The 20,526-nt window shown below is 42.3% G+C and overlaps 1 protein-coding gene across 3 annotated transcripts; it reads right to left on the minus strand.

The window, feature by feature from the left end:
• Window positions 1-426: 426 nt before the first annotated feature.
• Window positions 427-19,807, minus strand: prr16 (proline rich 16). Of its 3 annotated transcripts, none has more exons than XM_035379770.1 (3): window positions 18,447-19,807; window positions 8,838-9,754; window positions 427-2,544 (listed from the first exon to the last, which is right to left on the minus strand). In XM_035379770.1, the coding sequence occupies exons 1-2, from the start codon at window positions 18,579-18,581 to the stop codon at window positions 9,008-9,010; spliced, it is 882 nt and encodes a 293-aa protein (XP_035235661.1). In that variant the 5' UTR covers window positions 18,582-19,807; the 3' UTR covers window positions 427-2,544; window positions 8,838-9,007. The 3 variants fall into 3 exon arrangements, with proteins under 3 accessions (XP_035235661.1, XP_035235663.1, XP_035235664.1); XM_035379772.1 differs by lacking the exon at window positions 18,447-19,807 and adding an exon at window positions 12,258-13,297; XM_035379773.1 differs by lacking the exon at window positions 18,447-19,807 and adding an exon at window positions 11,946-11,979.
• Between the last annotated feature and the right edge of the window lie 719 nt (window positions 19,808-20,526).

Consider the following 20,526-nt stretch of genomic DNA (forward strand, 5'->3'; position numbering starts at 1 on the left):
TTCAAGTCAATTTTCGGTTGTTTGGACATCAACAAACATGAACGTTTGAAAACCACTCGGAGGGAAACTGAGGTTCGAAGCAGACCTGGGTTAAATATGCATTTGAAATACTTTAAAGTCTCTAGATGCTGGTAAAACCCAAAACGGTCCTAGAGGTCCCTGAGAATGTTTTCCATGAAACATATAGCTCACAAAACACGGTAATATGCTGAAAATAGATGTTTCTTTTCCAACGACCAATCATCTGCAGGAATCCCTGCAGGCCAAGACTTTAACTTTCTGAACCCTGAACATCCCACCTCTGCGAATCCTGAAGCTCAAAATGGCCCTTGTGCACGATAACAAAATGTTAAGTGCCCTCTCCAGCTTAACACAGGCATTTAAACTGAGCATGTGGTCTCAAATCAACACATAACACACACAGGCTGAAAATTAATATATATTTGATCCATGTATTAAACAGGGAGATACACATTTTTATGACAGGTAACATAAACAGTGCATACCCCTCTCTCTCTCCCCTAATGACATCAGGTTTGTAAATACAAACTCAGAGCTCGCTGGTCTCCATTCTGTCCGGACTGATCATCCTTCCCTGATAAGGGACATATTGGAAATGGAAACATTTTGCAGAGCCCACGTGGACCACCGACGGGGAAAGGAAATGACATCATCCGACAGGAAACTGTCCACCGGCTACAGATTGCGACGCCGAACCTTCTGTGCCAGGCGAAAGACACGACGGTTTTTCTGAGCCAGTAATGGCACTGGGGACGACAGCCATGAAAGGATGACTCAGGGAAATGGCCGTTGTTAACACTTCGCGCCCTCTCTAGTTTTGCCAGTGCCGCTCAGGAACACTAAGGAATGTATTTGGTTTGATTTATTTCGCTTTGCCACATCGCCGTTTGTTCTCAGCCTGTCCATTTCATTTAAATTAATTTACGCCATGTTTATACAGAGTCACTTCCTCTTTTTGTCGAAAAATATAGAAATAAATTAGTCCGACATGCCCTACAGAAATAAATGCACTGCAAAAGGTCGAAAGCCATCTTTTAAAATACCCATCTCTCTAAGGAATATCAAAAATATCCTCTTTTTAAATTACTTTCTAAAAATCTCTTTAGAAAAAGGCTCTAAATATATAGATATACAAATAAAATTTGATGCAAATTATTGTAGTTTAAGGTGTGTGTAAAGCTGTATGTTACACGGATGCTAACACAGATCATCCTACATAGATATCAAATACTTGGGGGTTTTCAGACTAATTGCTATGCTGATTTGACTGTTTTGAGCAAAGTATGTAAGTAAATGTTACCCATTTTGGACACTTAAACATGTTGTGGTCATGGTAAATTAATTCATAGCTTTGTTTGGGAATCTAAAAAATAGCTTATATTTGCTTAAATTATATACTCATTGCATTAAAGACAAAGCAGAGCAGTGGCTCATTTGAATGGGCCCCACAGATTAACACACTGAATCCTAAGAGAAAAATATTAATGAAAAAATGGTTTCTAGTAATAAATTATAAAGCAGATAGTTTCTAATTATGTTCACAGCTTCTTTTGGCTTGCTCTTAAGATTATTTCATCTTCTGGTTTCCAGCGATAAGCTCTTATCAATTCCTGTGTGTGGCAAACAGGAAGTTCAGTGCCGTTCCTGTATTCCTCTGCATGTCTAGCTCTGGGCCCTGCACCAATCATCTCCCTTCACAACAGGAAGTGTGGAAATTAAGGAGGACCATCAATATGCAAATTGAAAATGCAAATATCTATGGTTATTTTTGTCTTACCTGTTTTTTTGGCTCTACAGAACTCAAATAAAAGGCCTGAAGTTGAGATTCAAGCTGATACAACACATGAGTAAAAAATTAAAGCAACTGATATAAGTTCTTTATGACATACAAAACCACTGAAGCCATCACCTTGTTTTAGAACTTTAGAAAACTTCAGTCGCCTTAATGATATAACGGACAAAACTCACTTTGGTTATTCTGAATGAAAAGAAACCAAAGCGATACGAAGAACGGAAATAAAAACAAAAACAAACACTGCAGGTCGGCGCGTGTGCAAATCATGATTTTAAACGACTGAACTTGGTCCATTTGTTTCAGTCAAGGCTGACTCCTCCTCCATCTTTTCCGCAGCCAGCTTTTCTCAGCGCAGTGGGAGATCGAACCGAGAACCGCGCAAGTTTCCACACTCGAAATGAAACCATTTAGACAAAAAAGAAAAATAAACCGGAATTTAAATTTTGTAAATGAATTTGTTCCTTTTTTTTTTTTTTTTTACTATGTGGGTTTTGTTTACTTTAGCTTCATGTTTTCCTTTCCGTCTCGTGTTCACCGCAGACAAATCCCTGCCCTCTGGTCCGGAGCCTCCTTCTCTGTGGTCATAAATTATTTGGCGACGGTGGCTTGGAGGGATTTCTGTTGAACGGTGAGCGCCTTGGGTTTTTTACATCGCTGTGCGATGGAACATAAAGTAGATCGGAGTTTACTGTCTTGTGATTGCTGTTCCCACAGTTATCCAGCAGGACCTGCAGGGGGATCAAGAAAAGCGCATTAATGACAAAAGGGAATGGGTCGAACTTGCATAACACCGACAGCCATTAAACGCCAGATTTGTAACCACACACAAACACACACACACTCGGTTTTCTCTTTCTCTCTCTCACACACACACACACACACACACACACACACACACACACACACACACACACACACACACAGTGTAACTGAAATTGAAAACGCAAATATCTACAGTCTTTCCGATGATGTATGTGCATGTGCTGATCTCAGATCACTCACACCACGTTGGCAAAGATCTACCATTCCATGGCTCATCTGTTAAAAGTGTGTCCGTTCAGCCGTGCATACAGTTTGATAATTTAAGCCCACATGCTTTGTTTGATGCATGGTGTTGGGAGCCGATTGGACTGCCACAGACAATGTACCCACATCAAGCACTGTATACGCTGACAAAGTAAATTATGTCTGCCCTGGGTAGTCTTAAGAAGGACAATACATCATGCCAAAGAACATATTACTGTTGGTACACAGTATTTCACTCATAGTGAAAAAGCACCTCTCAGTGATTGTACTCAAACAGGTCACCATCATGAACAGATGGCAGTTCATCTTGGAGACAAATGATTTTTTTTTTTTAGCTAAATGTCACCAGATATGCTGTGTGTAGATTCTCAATTAATCAACCGCACACAATTATATACAACCAGCTTTCCCCCCCCCCCACCCCCCAAAACAAAAACATCACCTTTTACAGACACACTTAATCATTTAAACAGTATGAAATGAAAAGAGAAAAAAAGATTTTATGTATAATTAACACTGAAAAGTGACGTGTCCTATAAGGCTAACAGACAAATCACAACAAGGTCACGGAGTTCCAACACAAACACAGGCATGTAAATTAAGTCAGCACAAATTAATTGGCACAGGTCCTCAAATTAATTTAGAGCATTAAAGTATTCAGAGTATTTTCCAGCTGAGACCTCTGGACATAGACGACTGGGCATGTATGTTTAAAATAAATGCTTTACAATGCAGAGTGTAATGAATGAGCACATTAATATCTAATGCCATGTGCATTTGGCTTTGGGAAGCTTATGGTTAAGAGTCTTTAAACTGCCGTTTTTTAGCGGTAGTGTAGCTTTATTGTTCTATTAGCCTGACTCAGGCTAAGGCCAAGCTTTGGAATCACGAACAGGCATTTCTCCACTTGCTTCAGGTGCACCTGAGGACAGCTGAGAATGAGCTCTCTTTCCGTTTGGTTTGCACATTAGCTGTGATAGCATACGTTCCATGCATATGACTGTAAATGAGCCTCTACCTACCATTGTCAGTGTCTTTTTTTGTAGCAGCGCCAACCCAGAATTTTGATGAAACCGCGCACCAATTACCTCGGATGTTCCAGAGTAACCGTGGCATTGTATTTGGAAAGAAACTTTGCTATTGAATTGTTCAAATGTAAATTTTTGGTTCCGCCGAGGTCTGTTGTATCAGGGTGAGCTGCATGCAGGAATCAAGGAAACTCACCAAATCTCAGCGAAACTATCTGGATGATTGTATAGTACTCTGGGTAAGTGGAAACATACCCATACATTTCATTTTAGGGTGAACTGCCCCTTTAAACTATTAAACTAACATATTAATAACAATTGTAGTTTAAAGGTAGCCTTAGGTCTGGCCTACAAGTCTCCACTATTACTCTCAGAAATTAAATGAGTTCTTAATTACCGCAGTCATGGATTGTGTGTGATACATTCCAATGAAACTTTCAACACTGATAAAACGTGTAAGAAATTACGATATGCACTAACTACTAAGACTTGAAATTGACACATCCAACTTAATTAATTCTAAATTTCATATTTTATGCATTAAAATATAACATTGAACTGAACGGCATCCCTCCCACTTTGGATTTGCTTTTATCTGCTCGGTTTTCAAAGAGCACAGTGACAGTCTCCTCCCCAGAGACATGCTCAGTAAGAATCACATAAAATGCAATTACATCTCAACTAAACTGTGGCAATGCGCATCACAGAGAATTAATTGCAAAATCAATATCAAAGAACAGAATAGATAGAGGGGACCGTGTGCATCGACTGTAAAACGTGAGCTGTGCAATTAAACCGAGAGTCTGAATGGTGCATGCCAACAGAAGATCTCTATGTGCTGAAGGGAGAAACTAGAGACTTCTGGACTCTCATAAATCATTATTTTATGGCATGAGCACCAGGGGACATGAGACTGGAAGAATTAGAGTTTAAATCAGTGGTTCTGGTATCTCCGATAAATTATGGAGACAGATAAAAGCACGTAATCCAGAGGTGGGTGGTGGTAGTAGATTCCCCTGATGAAAAGCTCCTTTGATGCCTATTTTTTTAATGCATATTACCAAAAATGGATAACCTTAAATGATTAAAGCAAATGATCTTCATGAATACCATTCCATTTCTGCTCATGTGTTAGACAACCGTTTCTTCTTTCTTTTTCTGCAAGCCATGCAGTGCTACAAGAGATTCAGAGGAGAGATGTACCTCTCAGTGCCAACAACAGTGGGAAAAGATTGCGTCTAACTAGAGAAACGCAAACGTAGACCCCGTAAAAACAGTGCCCTTCCACCACTGATTCCTTGTTTTAGTTGGTTGAAGACATTGACATGTCTTCATGACATTATGACTGCAATTTTCTGTAAAGCAGACTTTACTACCTAAGTAACTCAAGCGCTTAAAAAGGTGAGCCATGTTTAAAAGGAGTAATTACATATGCCATCCATGTTGTGAGGTTGAAAGTTGATAATCTTTAAAAAAATCTTCAAATGACCTTGATGAACCTGTCCTATGGAAGATTACTCATAAATAATAGGATGTCAACTAGACCTAAATGCGCGAGGACTGTCCAAAATTAAGTGCAGAGTGGAGTGGTGTGGAGAAGGCCAGTGTCAGAGTCTCCTGCTGTCTCTCAAAGCCTAGGGATGGCTTCAGGACCATGGACAGCGGCAGCCCCACCAACAGGTATGCACAGCGAAGGCTGGCTGGTAACAGTCCGATGCCAGGTACAGTAGATGCAGTAATTACCTCACCACTCTTACAGTTAATATCACTAGTTTGGGATTTAATTCGTAACCATAGTTGCAAATGAAATTAATTTTGATTCATTTAATATATCAATTTATTTGACACGGTCAATTTGGACATTAATAATCATTTCTGTAAATGTGCCAGAGTTAGCCAGGAAGGCTAATTTTCATTAGTAGTCCCTGGGCTACATGTCTTTGGACCGTGGGAGGAAACTGGCGTACCCAGAGGAAACCCAGGCGAACACGGGGAGAGGATGAAAGCTCACGCGGAGTATCCGGGCCTGCCGAGACTTGAACCCGCAACCTCCTTGTGAGGCAAGAAGTTATGTTTTTAGAGGTTTGTTTTTATGAACTCTCTTCTCCTCTATTTCCCAGCTCCATTGGCTAATTCCCAGTTTAGCTCTTCTGTCCACTCGTCGCCTAATGGAGTGGACACACCTGCCACAATGGCACAGCGACCTTCCACAAAGTCTTAGACTTTGGCTTCACTTGCTGTACTAAAAGCTGGTACTGCAGATTGGCTTATACCTAGCGGTTTGATATCTGCATTAGGACAGGGCTTTGTTTCTCAGGTGAGAAAAATGCTTCTTTGAAAATATTTTGAATATGCGTCGAAAGAGAGATCACCTGCTAGCCAAAGATATATGATAACCACACGAGAAGCTAGAGAATGCAATGTAAATTTAGGGCATGCTCCGTCATCCATCTCCAATTCAGGAGGGTTGTCATCTTTATTTATGACCTATTTTGCACCAAGTCTTGCCTCTCCACAGCACACAGTTCATTTTTTATGAGCAAAACTTATCTTATGCCATTACCAAAGATGTGTGGGTAAAATACAATGAATACGCATACCACAGTTATAAACATACTACTTGAGAAACGTGTCAATTAACGATGACCATGGGATGAGAAACGAATAGAAGCATGCATTCATTGTTATTACGCCAAATCCATAAAGTCAAGTGCAAACGCTTGCCTTTTATGCAACAGATTTGTTGTTGATAAATCTGATATGCGTTAAATTTGGTGATTCAGTCTAAACACACAAATCCAGATATGGATCATATTTTTCCAAGTTTGAACGATGTGTGACTTTGCCAGTACTCGACTGTGCTCTTCTGTCACCAACATTCTATTGGCACATGACGCATCATACTAAGCGTGGTGGAGCTGCAAGACACTCTGTTGTAAAAGTGGTTGGCAGCTTGTATGGAACACTAAATACAACAACTAGGAGAAATGCCCAAAACTAAACTCTCTGAGTAGGATATTCCACACATGAAAAAAATTACTTGTAAACTGACAACCACATATATTGGATATACAGAAATTGATTTGTCAGCTTTATCTTGATCTGATATGAGTGTAATTAGGGCCTACACAATACATCCTAACATCTAAATAAATGTAGGATTTTCTCACAATGGCAATGCTTACAACAGCCAGGTTTCCTTCCCAAGAACCTCTCTAAGCTTTTCAAAGACAAGCTGATGTACACTTTGGTACACTTGAATGCCAAAGACTTCCCACTCATTAACGCTGCTACTCACCCTTGGCGAAAGCTGTGAAATTAAATTCAGATATATCATACTAATAAGCTATTCTCTCAAGTTTGAAAATCCTCAAGTGCCAAAAAAAAAGATATACTACTTTTTGGAAGACATAACAAAAAAGCATTATTCCATGCCTAACTGGATCTGATCCAGATTTATGAATATTAATGAGAGGTTTGATAATATCTAGGCCAGTTGTGTTCATACTGTCATCACCATTATATGATTATTTGGTCTAATTTTAATCACTATTAATGCAGCACATACTTCGATGAGCAGTCGCACCGTAATATAATTTAGGATGAGCATATCTACTCTAAATATTTTAATGCTCTATCTATTGGTTTATCCCTGGCTGAAAACCTAATGAAATTAATTTAAGCAAATCAGTTTGTGCTGTTTGTTAAGAAGCCCTGTGCAGTGTTTTGTGAAATCACTCACAAAATGTGGAATATTAGCAAGTGAGAATCTCAAAGTTTGCCAAACCGCCAGGGCATTAACTGTCGTGTTCCGGCTGTGAAGCTGTGACAGTCAGACAACAAACACGCAGGTCTGTCTTTTTGCCAGCATCAAGGCCGTCATTTCTCTCTGAAATTTTTCAAGCGCCTGGTGTCATTTCCCCGCTTCCGTTTTGGATGTTTAAAAGAAGATAAACCTAGCGCAGCCGCTGGTCGGGGGGGTTAGGGAGAGAGCCAGAAAAAGCCGGCGTCCGGTAGGATTTAATCCCGGCTATGCCTCCTTGATGAAGTGAGCTGGCAGCCAGGAGTGACTCAACACAGAACCCGGGTTCAAACTCGTTACTCACAGTGTGGGAGGGGAGGTGGGCCTGGCGTATGCGATCCATGTCTGAAATTTCCTCTCAGTCCAGAACATTCAACCTCAAGTGTGCTTGCGCATTTCAAATATACACACACAGACACACGCGCACACACACACACACAAATGTATTTTTAGAAGGCAAGCAAGCAAGGAAAATGATCATAAAGTGAGATTAAAAAAAAAAAAAAAAACTTCCTTAGCATTCGATGTGCTGTTCCCTCGAAAAAAAACAACTGGATCTAGATGAGAAAGCGCCGCGAGCTATCCGTGCACCGTAATCAAACGTTTCGCATTTCATCTCACCGCACGAAATTAGCGGCCGCACGTGCCCACGGGCGTAAATTACTTCTGTTGTTGTTTTGTACGAGCCCCAGCACTCTTAATTTTCTCCGACTCGTTTTTTTTTGGGTTATTAAAATGTGTTTGAGCTGACGGCTGAGTCCTGTCTCAAGGTGAATGCCCTGCCCCCTGCCCTGCCCTGCGCGCGCCCCCCCCCCACCGGGGAGGGAGCCGTCAATCACAGCGAGCGACTCTTTTTGGCCAGGCCCAGCGCAGGTTAGCACCTGTCTGGACACGGCGGCCTTCTCACGTCACATCGAATTTGTGACACAAGAATGACAGAACGTTCATCTGCATTCACATTTCAGCGAATGATCCCGCATATTATTAGAGAGAAACTTCACCGTCAAATATTAGATTAGATTTTCACTTCAGTTCCAGTCTTGTATGAATGAACATGAAAAAATGATAACATTTCTCCAGGAAATTAAAGATGTGGGTAAATGTCGCAAACAACGCCCCACATAAAGCACATTCGATTTATCTGTTACTTGAGGAGAAAACTCACCCTTTCTTTCCTCTTCGTTTGCTTTGTTTCGTTTCGTTTTCCTGATGGCATTTCGCATCTTTTAGATAATCCATGAATCAATTTTTTTTTTTGCCAAAGTAGAAAGTGCTCATAAAAATAAAACGAAAATCATTTTCAAAGTGTTTCGGTTAGAACGCGGTTCATTTACATCAAACGGTCGTGGTGGTGGACTTTCGGAGAATAGTTTTCTGTGGTTTGGGGGCCAGGGGGTGAGGCACACAAGGCGTGTTTGCGGGGGGGAAACTGTGACTGGCACTTAGGCAGCCGTTTTCCACCAGGGCCCCGCCCCCAGGGGGGGAGGAGCAGTAGTGGGCGGGGCTGAGTTTCGCGTCGATCAGGTCCGAGTGCAGGTGCGCGTCCGTGTTGTTGACGTTGTACTGGAGGTCGCAGTCGGGACAGTACCCGTGGTACTGCACCTTTTCGCTGAAGCGCACCCGCTCCCGCGTGGCCTGGGGGCACCTGCTCTTCTCGTGCCGGGGCGGGGGCGGGGGAGGCGGCGTGGGCCCCCGCTCCGGGACGTTTTTGGGGATGCAGCACAGGTCCCTGCTCGGCACGCCGACGGGCTTCCCGGGAAAGAGGCCGTTCCGGAACAGGGTTCCGTTGGCCAGGTGCCCCGCCAGCGAGCTCGGCCCGCGCTCCTCGGTCCGGAGGGGGGTCAGGCGGGGCGGGGGCAGGGGAGGGTGTGGCCTCCTCATCACCGTCAGGACGGTCGGGCTGACCAAAGCCAGCCGAAGGGCGGAGTCGTCGAGGTGGTGCTTCACCTTCTCTATGCTGGAGGCCGTGGTGGTGGTGGTGGTGCTACTGGAGCTGCTGTTCAAGGTGTCCGTCTTGGAGCTGTCCGTCAGCTCCTCCTCCAGCCGCAGGTCAGAGGTCAACGAGTCGATGTCGTGCACAACCTGCGAGGCGCAAGAAAGAGGGGATCACAGCTGGGTCTCGACAGTCAGTCACATGACATCCGGTCAACAGGCGTTCTTATCCAGTCTCATCAAACAAAAGTACATACAGTACGCGCATTCAAAAGGGTTATGAGAACAACACTTAGTACGGAGTACTAGTACTAGTTAAGACTCTTAGGACGCACTTACATTACCATTCTCACATGATCCGATTCTGATTTTTTTCCCACACATCCGACAATCGGATTTTTGCCCCATAAAGTGACTTGGTGTTGCCCATTGTCCAGAGCATTAACTGCACAGATGCTGAGGGAAGCGGCACTTTGTTCTGAAGCTGCTGATGACATCCAGGAGTTGACCACCTCAAAAAAAACAGTTTCCCTTACTAGAGCCTGAAAAACTGCCCAAACTATCCAAACACACCAAGGATGTGCTTACGCTAAAACACGATATCCTCCAGGACCCGTGAGCCGCTACACCTCGACTCCCACACGCTTCCCGACTAGAAACCGGCAGGCGAAAAAAAAAGCGGAGTGCTTTGTCGGGAAAGGCGACGGCTTCCCCTCTCATTCTGAAAATTTGGGCTCCCGCTGAGCAGCCCTCTCTCTCAGCGGCGGTATCGGAGCAGGCTGTGGCGGTATAAAGGCACCGTACGAGGTAGCCTTACTCCTGCCGCCCTACCGTCAACTGCCGTCGCGCGTTTTATCGATTCACTCGTCTGTTTGTTTTATTTATTCACACAAGGAAAAGCACAGAAGCAGACGTACATACAGACACAACAGCGGCTGCACACTGATTTGTGCAGGTGAGTAAAAGAGAAAGCCCAAATGGGCTTATAGTACTCTTACCTGGTACCAATCAATCAAATTAAACAACAAAACGATATTAGCGACTTCTGCGTGTGAGGCGCAAGCCACTGGACGAAACGCAGCATCATCCTCCATGTTGGCGTCCGTCTGTTGCCAAGCCAACCATACCTGCGCATGTTAGTCACACGAGCGACACGGACATGTACGCACAGGCCACACGCAGACAGTGTAACGTAAACACTACAGGAGAAAGACCGGTTGTCGGCAAAAAATCACATTCAGGCATCAAGACGTGCACTGTAGACATAGACTTAGAGACAGTAGCCATGCGCACACGTGTGTCTTGCTGTACCCCTGGTATTGTACAACTAAATGTGTGCACTTCTGCTGTAACGATTCCCTTCTGAAACAAATGCTTGTAAACTTGCATGAATATGCCACCTTTCATATTATACATATATATATAATATTCCAAGATCATATATATATATATGAGCTTTGATTATTGCGCCTGATTACTTTCTGAAATGAAAGGAAAGCCTGATTACTTCGTGAAACGATGATTACTTTCCGAAACTAATTTGCAGTAAACTCACTGGAATATGCTAACTTTCATGTTGACAATGAATTATATATGTATGAGCTGGGAATATTGAGCCGGAGGCAATAATTTAATGTCAGTCTCATTTTTGGTGAAAGGTGGGACACTAACAGTGATATTGATCCGTTGACATTTGCAAATGTGCTGTTTTTGACCAAAGGTTGTGCCTCTGTTGGATTACGGTGAAACCATGCTTTGAGAAATACCAGACATTTGCAGTAAACTGTTTGATAGCAGACCCACAAAAAATAATCTAATACAGTATGTCTACAGGCACTGTTTATTCTGTTACGGACCTCAAATTATTGAGTCTCTGGGGCTTCAGAAAACAGTATACACACTTAAATAATACACATACTTTGCCTTATAGTTTGTCTATCAGACACAATTTTACCCTTTTCTCCCCTGGGATAAAGCTGCACGCTCTCGTTTTTTTGTTGAAAGGCACTGTCAATAATTAATCCGGGGTATTGAGTTAACACTTGATGCATGTTGACGATTTTCTCTCTTTTCCCGGGTAGCCGATTCTCAGGATCCTCGAAGATCGACAACAATTGCATTTTATCCAGCTGAAAAAAAAAGCCTGTGGAAAAGGCCCCCTGAAGATTTGTTTGCTAGCGCACGCCACGAAGCTATGCCCGACAACAAGATGTGCTACAGGCCAAATACAGTACTGCACGGGAAAAACATTTATTTAAACATTTATTTATATAAAAATGTAAACACACTGCTTCGATGCACACAATAAACACCCCTTTTCCTAACTGGCAGAAGGACTTACACAAATAGAGCATTTCTCCTCCATGTTTTCCCAGGAAAGAGGTTAAGAAGAGAGACATGCAGCCTCTAAATCGGAAAATTCAAATCCCATAAATAGATTTAAAGAAAGAAATTCCACATATTAACTGACATTTAATATTCAGGCTACCACAATGCTGAGTACATTCCTAACAGCACTCATCGGTGCATGATTCCCTTTTGACGTCAACTCTCGCTTGGTACTCACACAGCAAGGGATCTTCAGCATCTCTCCAACAACTGCTGTAAAATTCTGCTGTCATTGTAAATTCGATCTGGATCTTGACGGTTTTACCATTTCCTTATTCCTCAGCGTTGCATATACTTCGAAACTTCCACTCCCCCTCCAAAAATGTAGTGTCAACTTTCCAATTACTTTCATCAGCTTGTGCGACTGTCCCGCTGAAGGGTAGCACACAACCGATTCCCGTTTCTTACAGAAACATTGCCCTCAGCTTCTGCTCATGTTCATTCGAGGAAACCAGCTTACTTAGATTGTCTTATTCTTTCCATATGCATACCCCTTTTTGATCTTCAGAGACGAGCAGCCATTTCCTGGGGCTTGTAGGTCCAGCACGGCTTGTTTGCTGCAGTTTGTGGTATGGCACTGAAAAGCTATTCCCCAGGGGTCAGTCCTTGGACCTTTCCTTTTTCTCAAGAGCAACTCATCATGTCCTACTTGCACTCCTGAGACATTTGATGCTTTCAGGGAAGAGATCCACCTAGTTCTTTCCCCCCTGTCTTTTTTCCGCCTTCTATTGAGACATGACTCATTCTATATAGTCTCTGTGTTCTGTTCCTGTGTACCCATTATCTTTCGCACATCCTGTCAGTCAGGTCAGGGACAATTTCGGTTGCAAATTCTTGGCAACGTCGCCAGGTCACCTCTCTGCAGTGCTTCTACTGTCCACCGTTTCTTCTCCACCTGAGCACCTACCCTAACCACATGATTCAATTAATCATTACCTCAGCTGAACCCCGCACAGCGTTTTCCCAGTTCTAGGCTTATCAGGCCCTCACAGAGATAGGAAGCCTAGTGAACCTTAGCCCTTTAAGGCCAGGATTAAGCAGCCAATGAAGTCCTACAGGACGTGGCTTCCTCGAGTCTCTCTCAGAACGACTGAAGCAGCAAGGCAAACGTCGACAGCAAAGGAATGGATTAAAATTATGCTCAAAGGTTCAGTTCGTATGGACAGATCCGCTAAATGTCGGCAGCTACATTAAATTTATATTACAGGCATTGCGCAGTGCGACTGACACGGCCTCTGCGTTGTTCACGCAGCATCCATTTATACAGATGGACATGCACTGAAGCAATTCAGGTTAAGTACCTTGATAAAGGGCACAATGCCAGCGTTCTACATGGGAACCTGCAACCCTTAGGTTACAACCCAGATAGTAAACGACTCCGGGCCACACCTGTGCCAAGTCCGGCCCAGCAGTGCGGACTTCGGGCCAGCGTCGGCCCAGATCCGGCCAGGAATCGCTTACTATCTGGGAAGCCCAAGTTCCCTAAACACTACGCTACACCACCGTCCCAGAGTGCTTCCCAATTTGAAGCTGAGCACAAGCAAAATGTCTGAGAATATTTCCTTCCCCCGTGAAATGCAGTTTGCGTGCTTTATCTAGAAGAGGAAGATGCCACTTTAACTCATTGCAGTTTGACCTGCATTAACATGCAATTTTGCATAATTTATCCACAGTTCTGGATCATCTGAAATTAACCAACTGAGATATGGAAAGTAGCGTATGAAATAAACCTTGTGCGCGCACAATATTATGAAAGAAAACACTCCAATCCATCATATCAGTCACATTAGTTAAATTTGATATATTTAGCATAGATACCTTTGCACTGACCAGAGTCAATGAGCCCTTAGCAAATCTCTCCGCATCATTTCAAAGAAAAACGATAAAGCAAAACATCTCGATTCACATTCTGTTACTGTAAAGCACCAGTGGAGCGGGAACTCTAAATGATATGACCCTGAACACTACTCTTTGTGACAGTGACATTTAATGCTAAAATACTTACGACACTTAATACAGTGCTCCACGAACTGGAAAGAGGCACATATTCTGTTATTCACATTCAAGGTTATTATTATGGAAGGATGTAAAGGAAATTTATGCAATGACATTGTGTTGGACCCAACTAATGTATTTTTACTATGCGTGACAAGACGACATTCACACTGAACCTTGGCGTGCATTTAATTCAACATCAGATTTAACCTGCAACGTGCTCACTACAACTGAGGATACTAATTCCACACTACATTCCTCTTTTATAAAATGTGCAATTTATCAAAGATTATTTTTTATTCACCTACCTTGCTTTCCTGAGCTTTTGTGCCATTGTAGCCTCAGACCTAATTAACATTTGAAATAAATTGTGTTTCTATAACTATTTCAGTTGTGGCATCTGCCATGTTTGCAGGATAATTTACTAGGGGAAAGACTATCTGGTCACAGTTTATAGCAGCGATCATTTTCACAGTGTTAACAGCCGTGAGATCTTTTCACCGTTTGTCGGTAAAATGGTTTCACAGTTGCAGTATAAAAGTGGTGCACTGTCACTAATTTGCAATGCAAGTTTCCCACCGCTGGGCTGCTTAATTATCCAAGTGAGTCTCTGTTCGAGAAGAAATAATTGAAAATGGTTTGATCTTCTGAAACTACAAATGGAAAACATTTGCATGGTAGCGATAACAGGCTGATGAAGAGCTTTCACACGAAAAAAGGATGTTTATCAAGGGACAAATTACTCACATTTACTTCTAAGGGCATTCATAAACAGACAATTATGAGGACAATGCATTCTCCTGTGGCCTATTTCATGAAAGCTATGCCACCCTTTTTGTTAGAACAATGAGGTACTGTAAACTTTGCTCACTTCAGAAACCATGCTCCAGAGTAAGTTGCCAAAGGCATAAATAATATCTTTTCAAAGAGCCTTACAAATACAAGACAAAGGCACCCTTCAAGGCACCATTTGTGATGCCCGGATCTGCTCCTCTTCTACAGAAGCCACTGAACTTTCAGCTTGCGCTGGAACGAGCGCGCGATTCCATTGTTAATTGTTAAAGGAGGCAGAAAAATGCGCACCTGACCCAGGGTCGTAAGCCCGGGCCGACTATGTCGCCATGGCTACCACAGGTCAGAACACCATTGCCCATAGCGCACAGAGGGGAGGAAGGGATTCGGTCAGCAGGGTTCTACCTCATTTCTTCATGCAACAAACAGCAACTCCCCTGGTCAACCGGCTGCCCCCGTGTGCCCGCGGCTCGCCGGCTAAAAAAAGGAGCAGGCTGCCGATAAGGGAGGGAGAGAGAGAGATTGGCATTTCGGTAATGGAAAAATTATCGCGAGTTTCTCACCTTCTGGCGAGTTGCGCACAATTATAAAGGTAGCCTAGGCCCATCCCCAAAGCGGCTGTCGGTCTCTTCATTACACCATGCACTTCAGCGGGAACGGAAACACCCTCTGCTCTCGCCCCACGTTATCTTAAGCCTCAATAATCTCCACGCAGTAGCTTTGAATGTCGTAAAGTAGATCCCTTGACTGGTGTTTTTGGCTGGACTGGATTCCCTGACTAGGAAAGACATCCCTGCTACTGTTCATTCATGATTCTCCCTTTATCTCCTTGATAACACCCAATAAGCCCATTGAAGACAGTTTTTTTTTTATTTTTTTTTTTTTAGGAGAGTTAGTTCCGTATAGGTCCCTGACATCCCCCCCGATTAATATTTCATATTTTCTTTCTGACTACGTATGTGCTAATGATGTAGCGCTGCTAGTCATATTTACTCACTGAAGCATGTGTGTGACACCTCTCCTCTGACCCACCTCAGATGTGTCAGCTAAAAGCGAGGCAATCAGGGGTGTTTCCACAGCAACGAAATGGGAATCCATCAGCTGAAACAAGCCCCACCAACAAGGGTGCAAGAGTCCCATCAGACACACCAAACTGCGGAAGTGACGGAGCGCGTGCAGTGCGACTGGAACGGGATTAATTTAATGACATCTCGGCTATCTGACTCCAAAATAACGTTTTAAACTTTTCCCCTGTTCGAACAGTTTTACACAAAGGGAGACTGCAATTTAGGGATTACAGCCTCTTTCTGCCATTACTGTGACTCTATATGGATTGCTGTCTGTCTTGGTAGACGCGGACGTGCCTTTGGCTTGTGTAGCCGACAAGGGTACTATGTGTATCTTGCACTAGTGTACATGTGAATGACTCTGGGATGCAGATATCCTGAGTCCTATGTATATGTTGGGCCCTAAAACTGCCAGGTTTGTCGTGGTTTATAGTCAAAGAAGAATGCCAGGATAAAGTAAATGCAATTTATTTTACAGTATATGTTCAATAATGGTAATATACAATGCCGCGAATTGTGCATGTAATGGAATGGCTATATGCGAATGGTGTGCAGGTAATCACGATAACGTCTCCTCAAACCACTTCACTTTTCCCTTCATATTCCCAAGGACCAAAGAAAAACGCCAAAATCATCCAAAAAAAGACATGATCACAACAATACAACATCAATGATCCAGCTAGTGTCATCTCTGTAAGCCTATCAAACCATGTTAACCATGGTAACACAGCTGGCAGCAGATTTCATAGGTAGCTCGCATTACCTACTGTTCACTTTTGAATGGTGTTCCAATATCCTTCAGTCAGCGTCCCCTGTACGACACCATCAATGACACCGACTTCTTCCCCATGACATCGGTTTTCCAACAACACCAAACGTGATCGTTGTGTACGTGGAAAACCTATGGTTTACATAATGCTATTTCACGCAGTACTGGCAGAATGGTTGCGACTGTGCAGTATAGTTCCTGACTCCCTGTCAGCAGCGTAAGCACAGTCTGTTTTCATTTGGGGGTCTGATAAGGGGCACACGTTCGTGAGCCACCCTACATGGGTCACATCAGAAGCGAGGAAGTTTGGCTGAAACACGATATAAACGACATTCTGTTTTTATGAGGACTAAGGACCTAACAAAATCAGTACTTCAGTGAATTCTGTCTTGTTGGTACTTCTGGATAGTTACTTCTGTTTTTAAAAAATGCATAATCACCAAAGTGTGGCTATTCACAAACTAGAGGTTGACAAATTTAACGGTCCTGTCAAATATTACAATGTTCAAGACAAAGAGAGAAACAACAAGACATTGCTGACAAAATATAAGATGGGATATTTTCTCCTTATCAACCAATAATATTGATAACATATCTAAACCGATACAGTTCCATGAATGTATGAAAGTGTCCTTGATAAAATACAGTAGATGACACTTTTTCTAATATCGGACTAAGATTTGTTGTGATTTAAATGCATTTTAATTGAGAGACCAAAATGGATTAAAGCATCCCCTCTGCAAGCATCTGGATCCACTCCCTTACGGGCACAAGTTCAACAATAGCCCACCCTGTCACTTTTATGGAAAACTATTAAATTAATGCTTTATATGTTCTGACACTGTATATTTTAATTAACTTCTTTGTGTCCTACATCTTGGCCCTCTAAATTGCACTGTTGTTTTAGAAGCCAACAGAATCTATGCCAAGGAGTTTTTCATATATTTACTTATGAATTTACACACACACACGTCTGTGTATATAGTACATTAGGAGAATTATAATGAACCTACGTTACATAATTAATGTTTTGACGCAATAAGCTAATTGATTTCATCATGAATCATTAGACTAAGAAAAAATATCGAAATAACTTGCTTGCTTACTACTCTTGTATTCTGAGACAGCATTCTGTTGTAAAATACAGAAGGCCCAATGTTTTCATTACTTTACAAATTTATTTACATAGCTGAAGGTTTTCCCACACGTAAAATGCACACTGACATAACAAAAACCAATGGCTGTCAGCACAGTGTAGATCTCACTTGTACAGATAAAAGCAACATAATTTTGTTACCTGTCTTTTCAATCGTCCTTAACAATGCTGGAACACATTCATATATGGCCAGCAATATGACCGGGCAGAAAGCATGTGACCAATGACGAAAAATACTCATTCAAAGATTGCCATTCTGCATGTTCAAATGTAAGAAAATTCACGTAATACAAAATGACATTAAATAGGCTACATTGTTAGATATTAATCATAAATGAACATAAAAGACGAGAGGAACTGTGTCGTGCCCCCAGACCTTGTCATCCCAAATATTAACACTGACTCTAAATAAGTAAATAAAAATAAATAATTATATAAATAAATAAATAAATACGACCATAAAGGTCCGAGTGCGGTGGATATACGTAGAATATACGTAGGCCTTGGACCAATTCATTCTAATACAGCTTTACACGGGGGTGGTCCACAATACAGGTCTGCCTCTTTACAAAAAAAAAAAACAATCTACCAAGTCTGAGAAACCGCCGCGATTAATTATTTCACAGAGAAAAAACAAACACAAGTCGCGCGCAAATCAACATACAGAACACTAACCTCTTTGAGTTCCTTAGCTACATCCTTTAAGTCTCCGAGGATGTTCTCTAGATCCTTCACGATTGTCTTGATCTGCCGTTTTACTTTAACTTTGGAGACTACTCCCTCTGACTCCGCATTTGTTTTTCCTGACATTCTTCGGTGAAGCACAATAATTATTCAAGGATCACGAATAAATCCTCTCGAGCGATAAGAACGGTACGTCCGTGCATTTTGAGGGTTTCCCCGCTTTCATTTACACATTGCTTAGGGATGTAGCGAAGCACATCGCCAGAGCCTCGGGCAGCACGCCTGCGCAAGAGAGCATATTGAAATTAATATTATTTTAAAAGATTGAAACAAAAAAATGGTGAAGTTGTGTAACACCACAGTAGCTCTTTCCACTGTTTCGCCTGATGTTCTTGTCTGAGGATATATCCAGGGTGTCGTTTCCCAAGCTGAAGCCCGGCATGCTTCTCCATTTCTCATAATATTCTTCACCTGAACAGTGTCAGGAAGTACTTAAACCCTTTAAAATGTAGAATGAACGGGAGGGGACGACGGTCGCTATTTTATTCCATTGAAAAAAATCTGTTTTTTTTATTTAAACAGTTTCAACAATCCACAAACATCGATGCCCGACATCGGCTGTGTTCATTTGTTCGCCTCACGAAAGATGCTATCCGCTCCTCCATTCGACAATCTTGCCAAAGAATCATACCAACAAAGATGTTCAAGTGTTCCTTCTAAGCGCATAATTGGTCACCGTCATCTCTAGACGAATTAATGGGTATCATCGTGCATTCACGAACCATTTCAACGGGGAACCCAGCTGCGGTAATGGCATATTCTTCATCTGATGGCATTCGTAACAACTGCAGGGCTGATATGTAATGAGAATGGGCTGCATCACCAGGCTATTCCGTCCCAGTGTATGAATTGAAAAGTGATGGCTTGGCTTGACAGTCGTACAGCTTTCCGATATTCAGGCACGTCTTGCAGGCCGGTTGTATTATAAAATATTACATATACTGTAATGCAACACTAGTTTTAGAGGAGTAATTACTAAAGCTAACACTTAAGAAAAATAATAAATGCATAAATGAGACAGTGGGTGGGGGAGGGGGTGCGCTTGACATGTAGGGTACAAAAATCGAATAATCCATGTGGCATGACTTCGGAGTCGACTGTGACAGTTAAATCATAGAAACTTAATCGGCACTGCGTGGACAACTTATTGCATTTGTGCAGCTGAACGCAGTTCTGCGTGTTGGCGCGCGCTGTAGCCTAATTAAAACACTACGACGTGCAAAACGTACGTTGACGACGTATCACGGGAGCCACGGGAGCCAGTCCTCAATCCACAACATGCAGAGAACGGAGTTCGGAGTGTTTGTTTTTGCAAACAATTCATATATAGCCTACATGCAAATGTTTCCAAAACAAGTAAATGCATGAATTTGTTAATAAATGTTGAAACAAATAACCTCTCTCAAGTTAAGGGCTTCTTTCAGTTCACTTTTTAAGATTTTAAAATAACGCCTAATTAAACAGAAATTAAAACATTTGCTGGTACAAAATCTGAACATAAAATACCTCAACAAATAACAGTTTGCTGCCACATAATTGAGTGTGAATAATCACACACACCTGGACAGACGGGTGTTAAGATGAGAGAATGAGTCAGGTGTGCTTGGACAGTTTGGAGTAATCTCTGTACATGTCTTGTTGATTATTCATGACACATTTGTACAAATAATGGCTGGTTTAAGGTGCCAGATTTCCACCAGAAACCAACAGCACTAATGCAAATTACGAAGCACCAGCAGTGTTTAGTCAGTGCATAACATGGAGCGGAGGTTGAAAACGGATAGATGAAACAGACTGTGCACAGAAAGGCCTCCAAGAGCAGCTTTTACAGGTTCAGAAATAAAACAAACTAATACAGGAGGTAGAGAAATGGACTTACCGAAAAGACTGACGGTTCACTTTCAGGATGAGGCTCTACTGCTTTACCCTTCAGCAGCAGACGTGTGTTTAAAAAGGTTACAGTCTTTCAGGCAAAATATTTGCTCTGCACTTTTGGGTTTCTGCAAGAACC

This window comes from Anguilla anguilla, chromosome 10 (assembly GCF_013347855.1).
Source record: "Anguilla anguilla isolate fAngAng1 chromosome 10, fAngAng1.pri, whole genome shotgun sequence".
Lineage (NCBI taxonomy): Eukaryota > Metazoa > Chordata > Actinopteri > Anguilliformes > Anguillidae > Anguilla > Anguilla anguilla.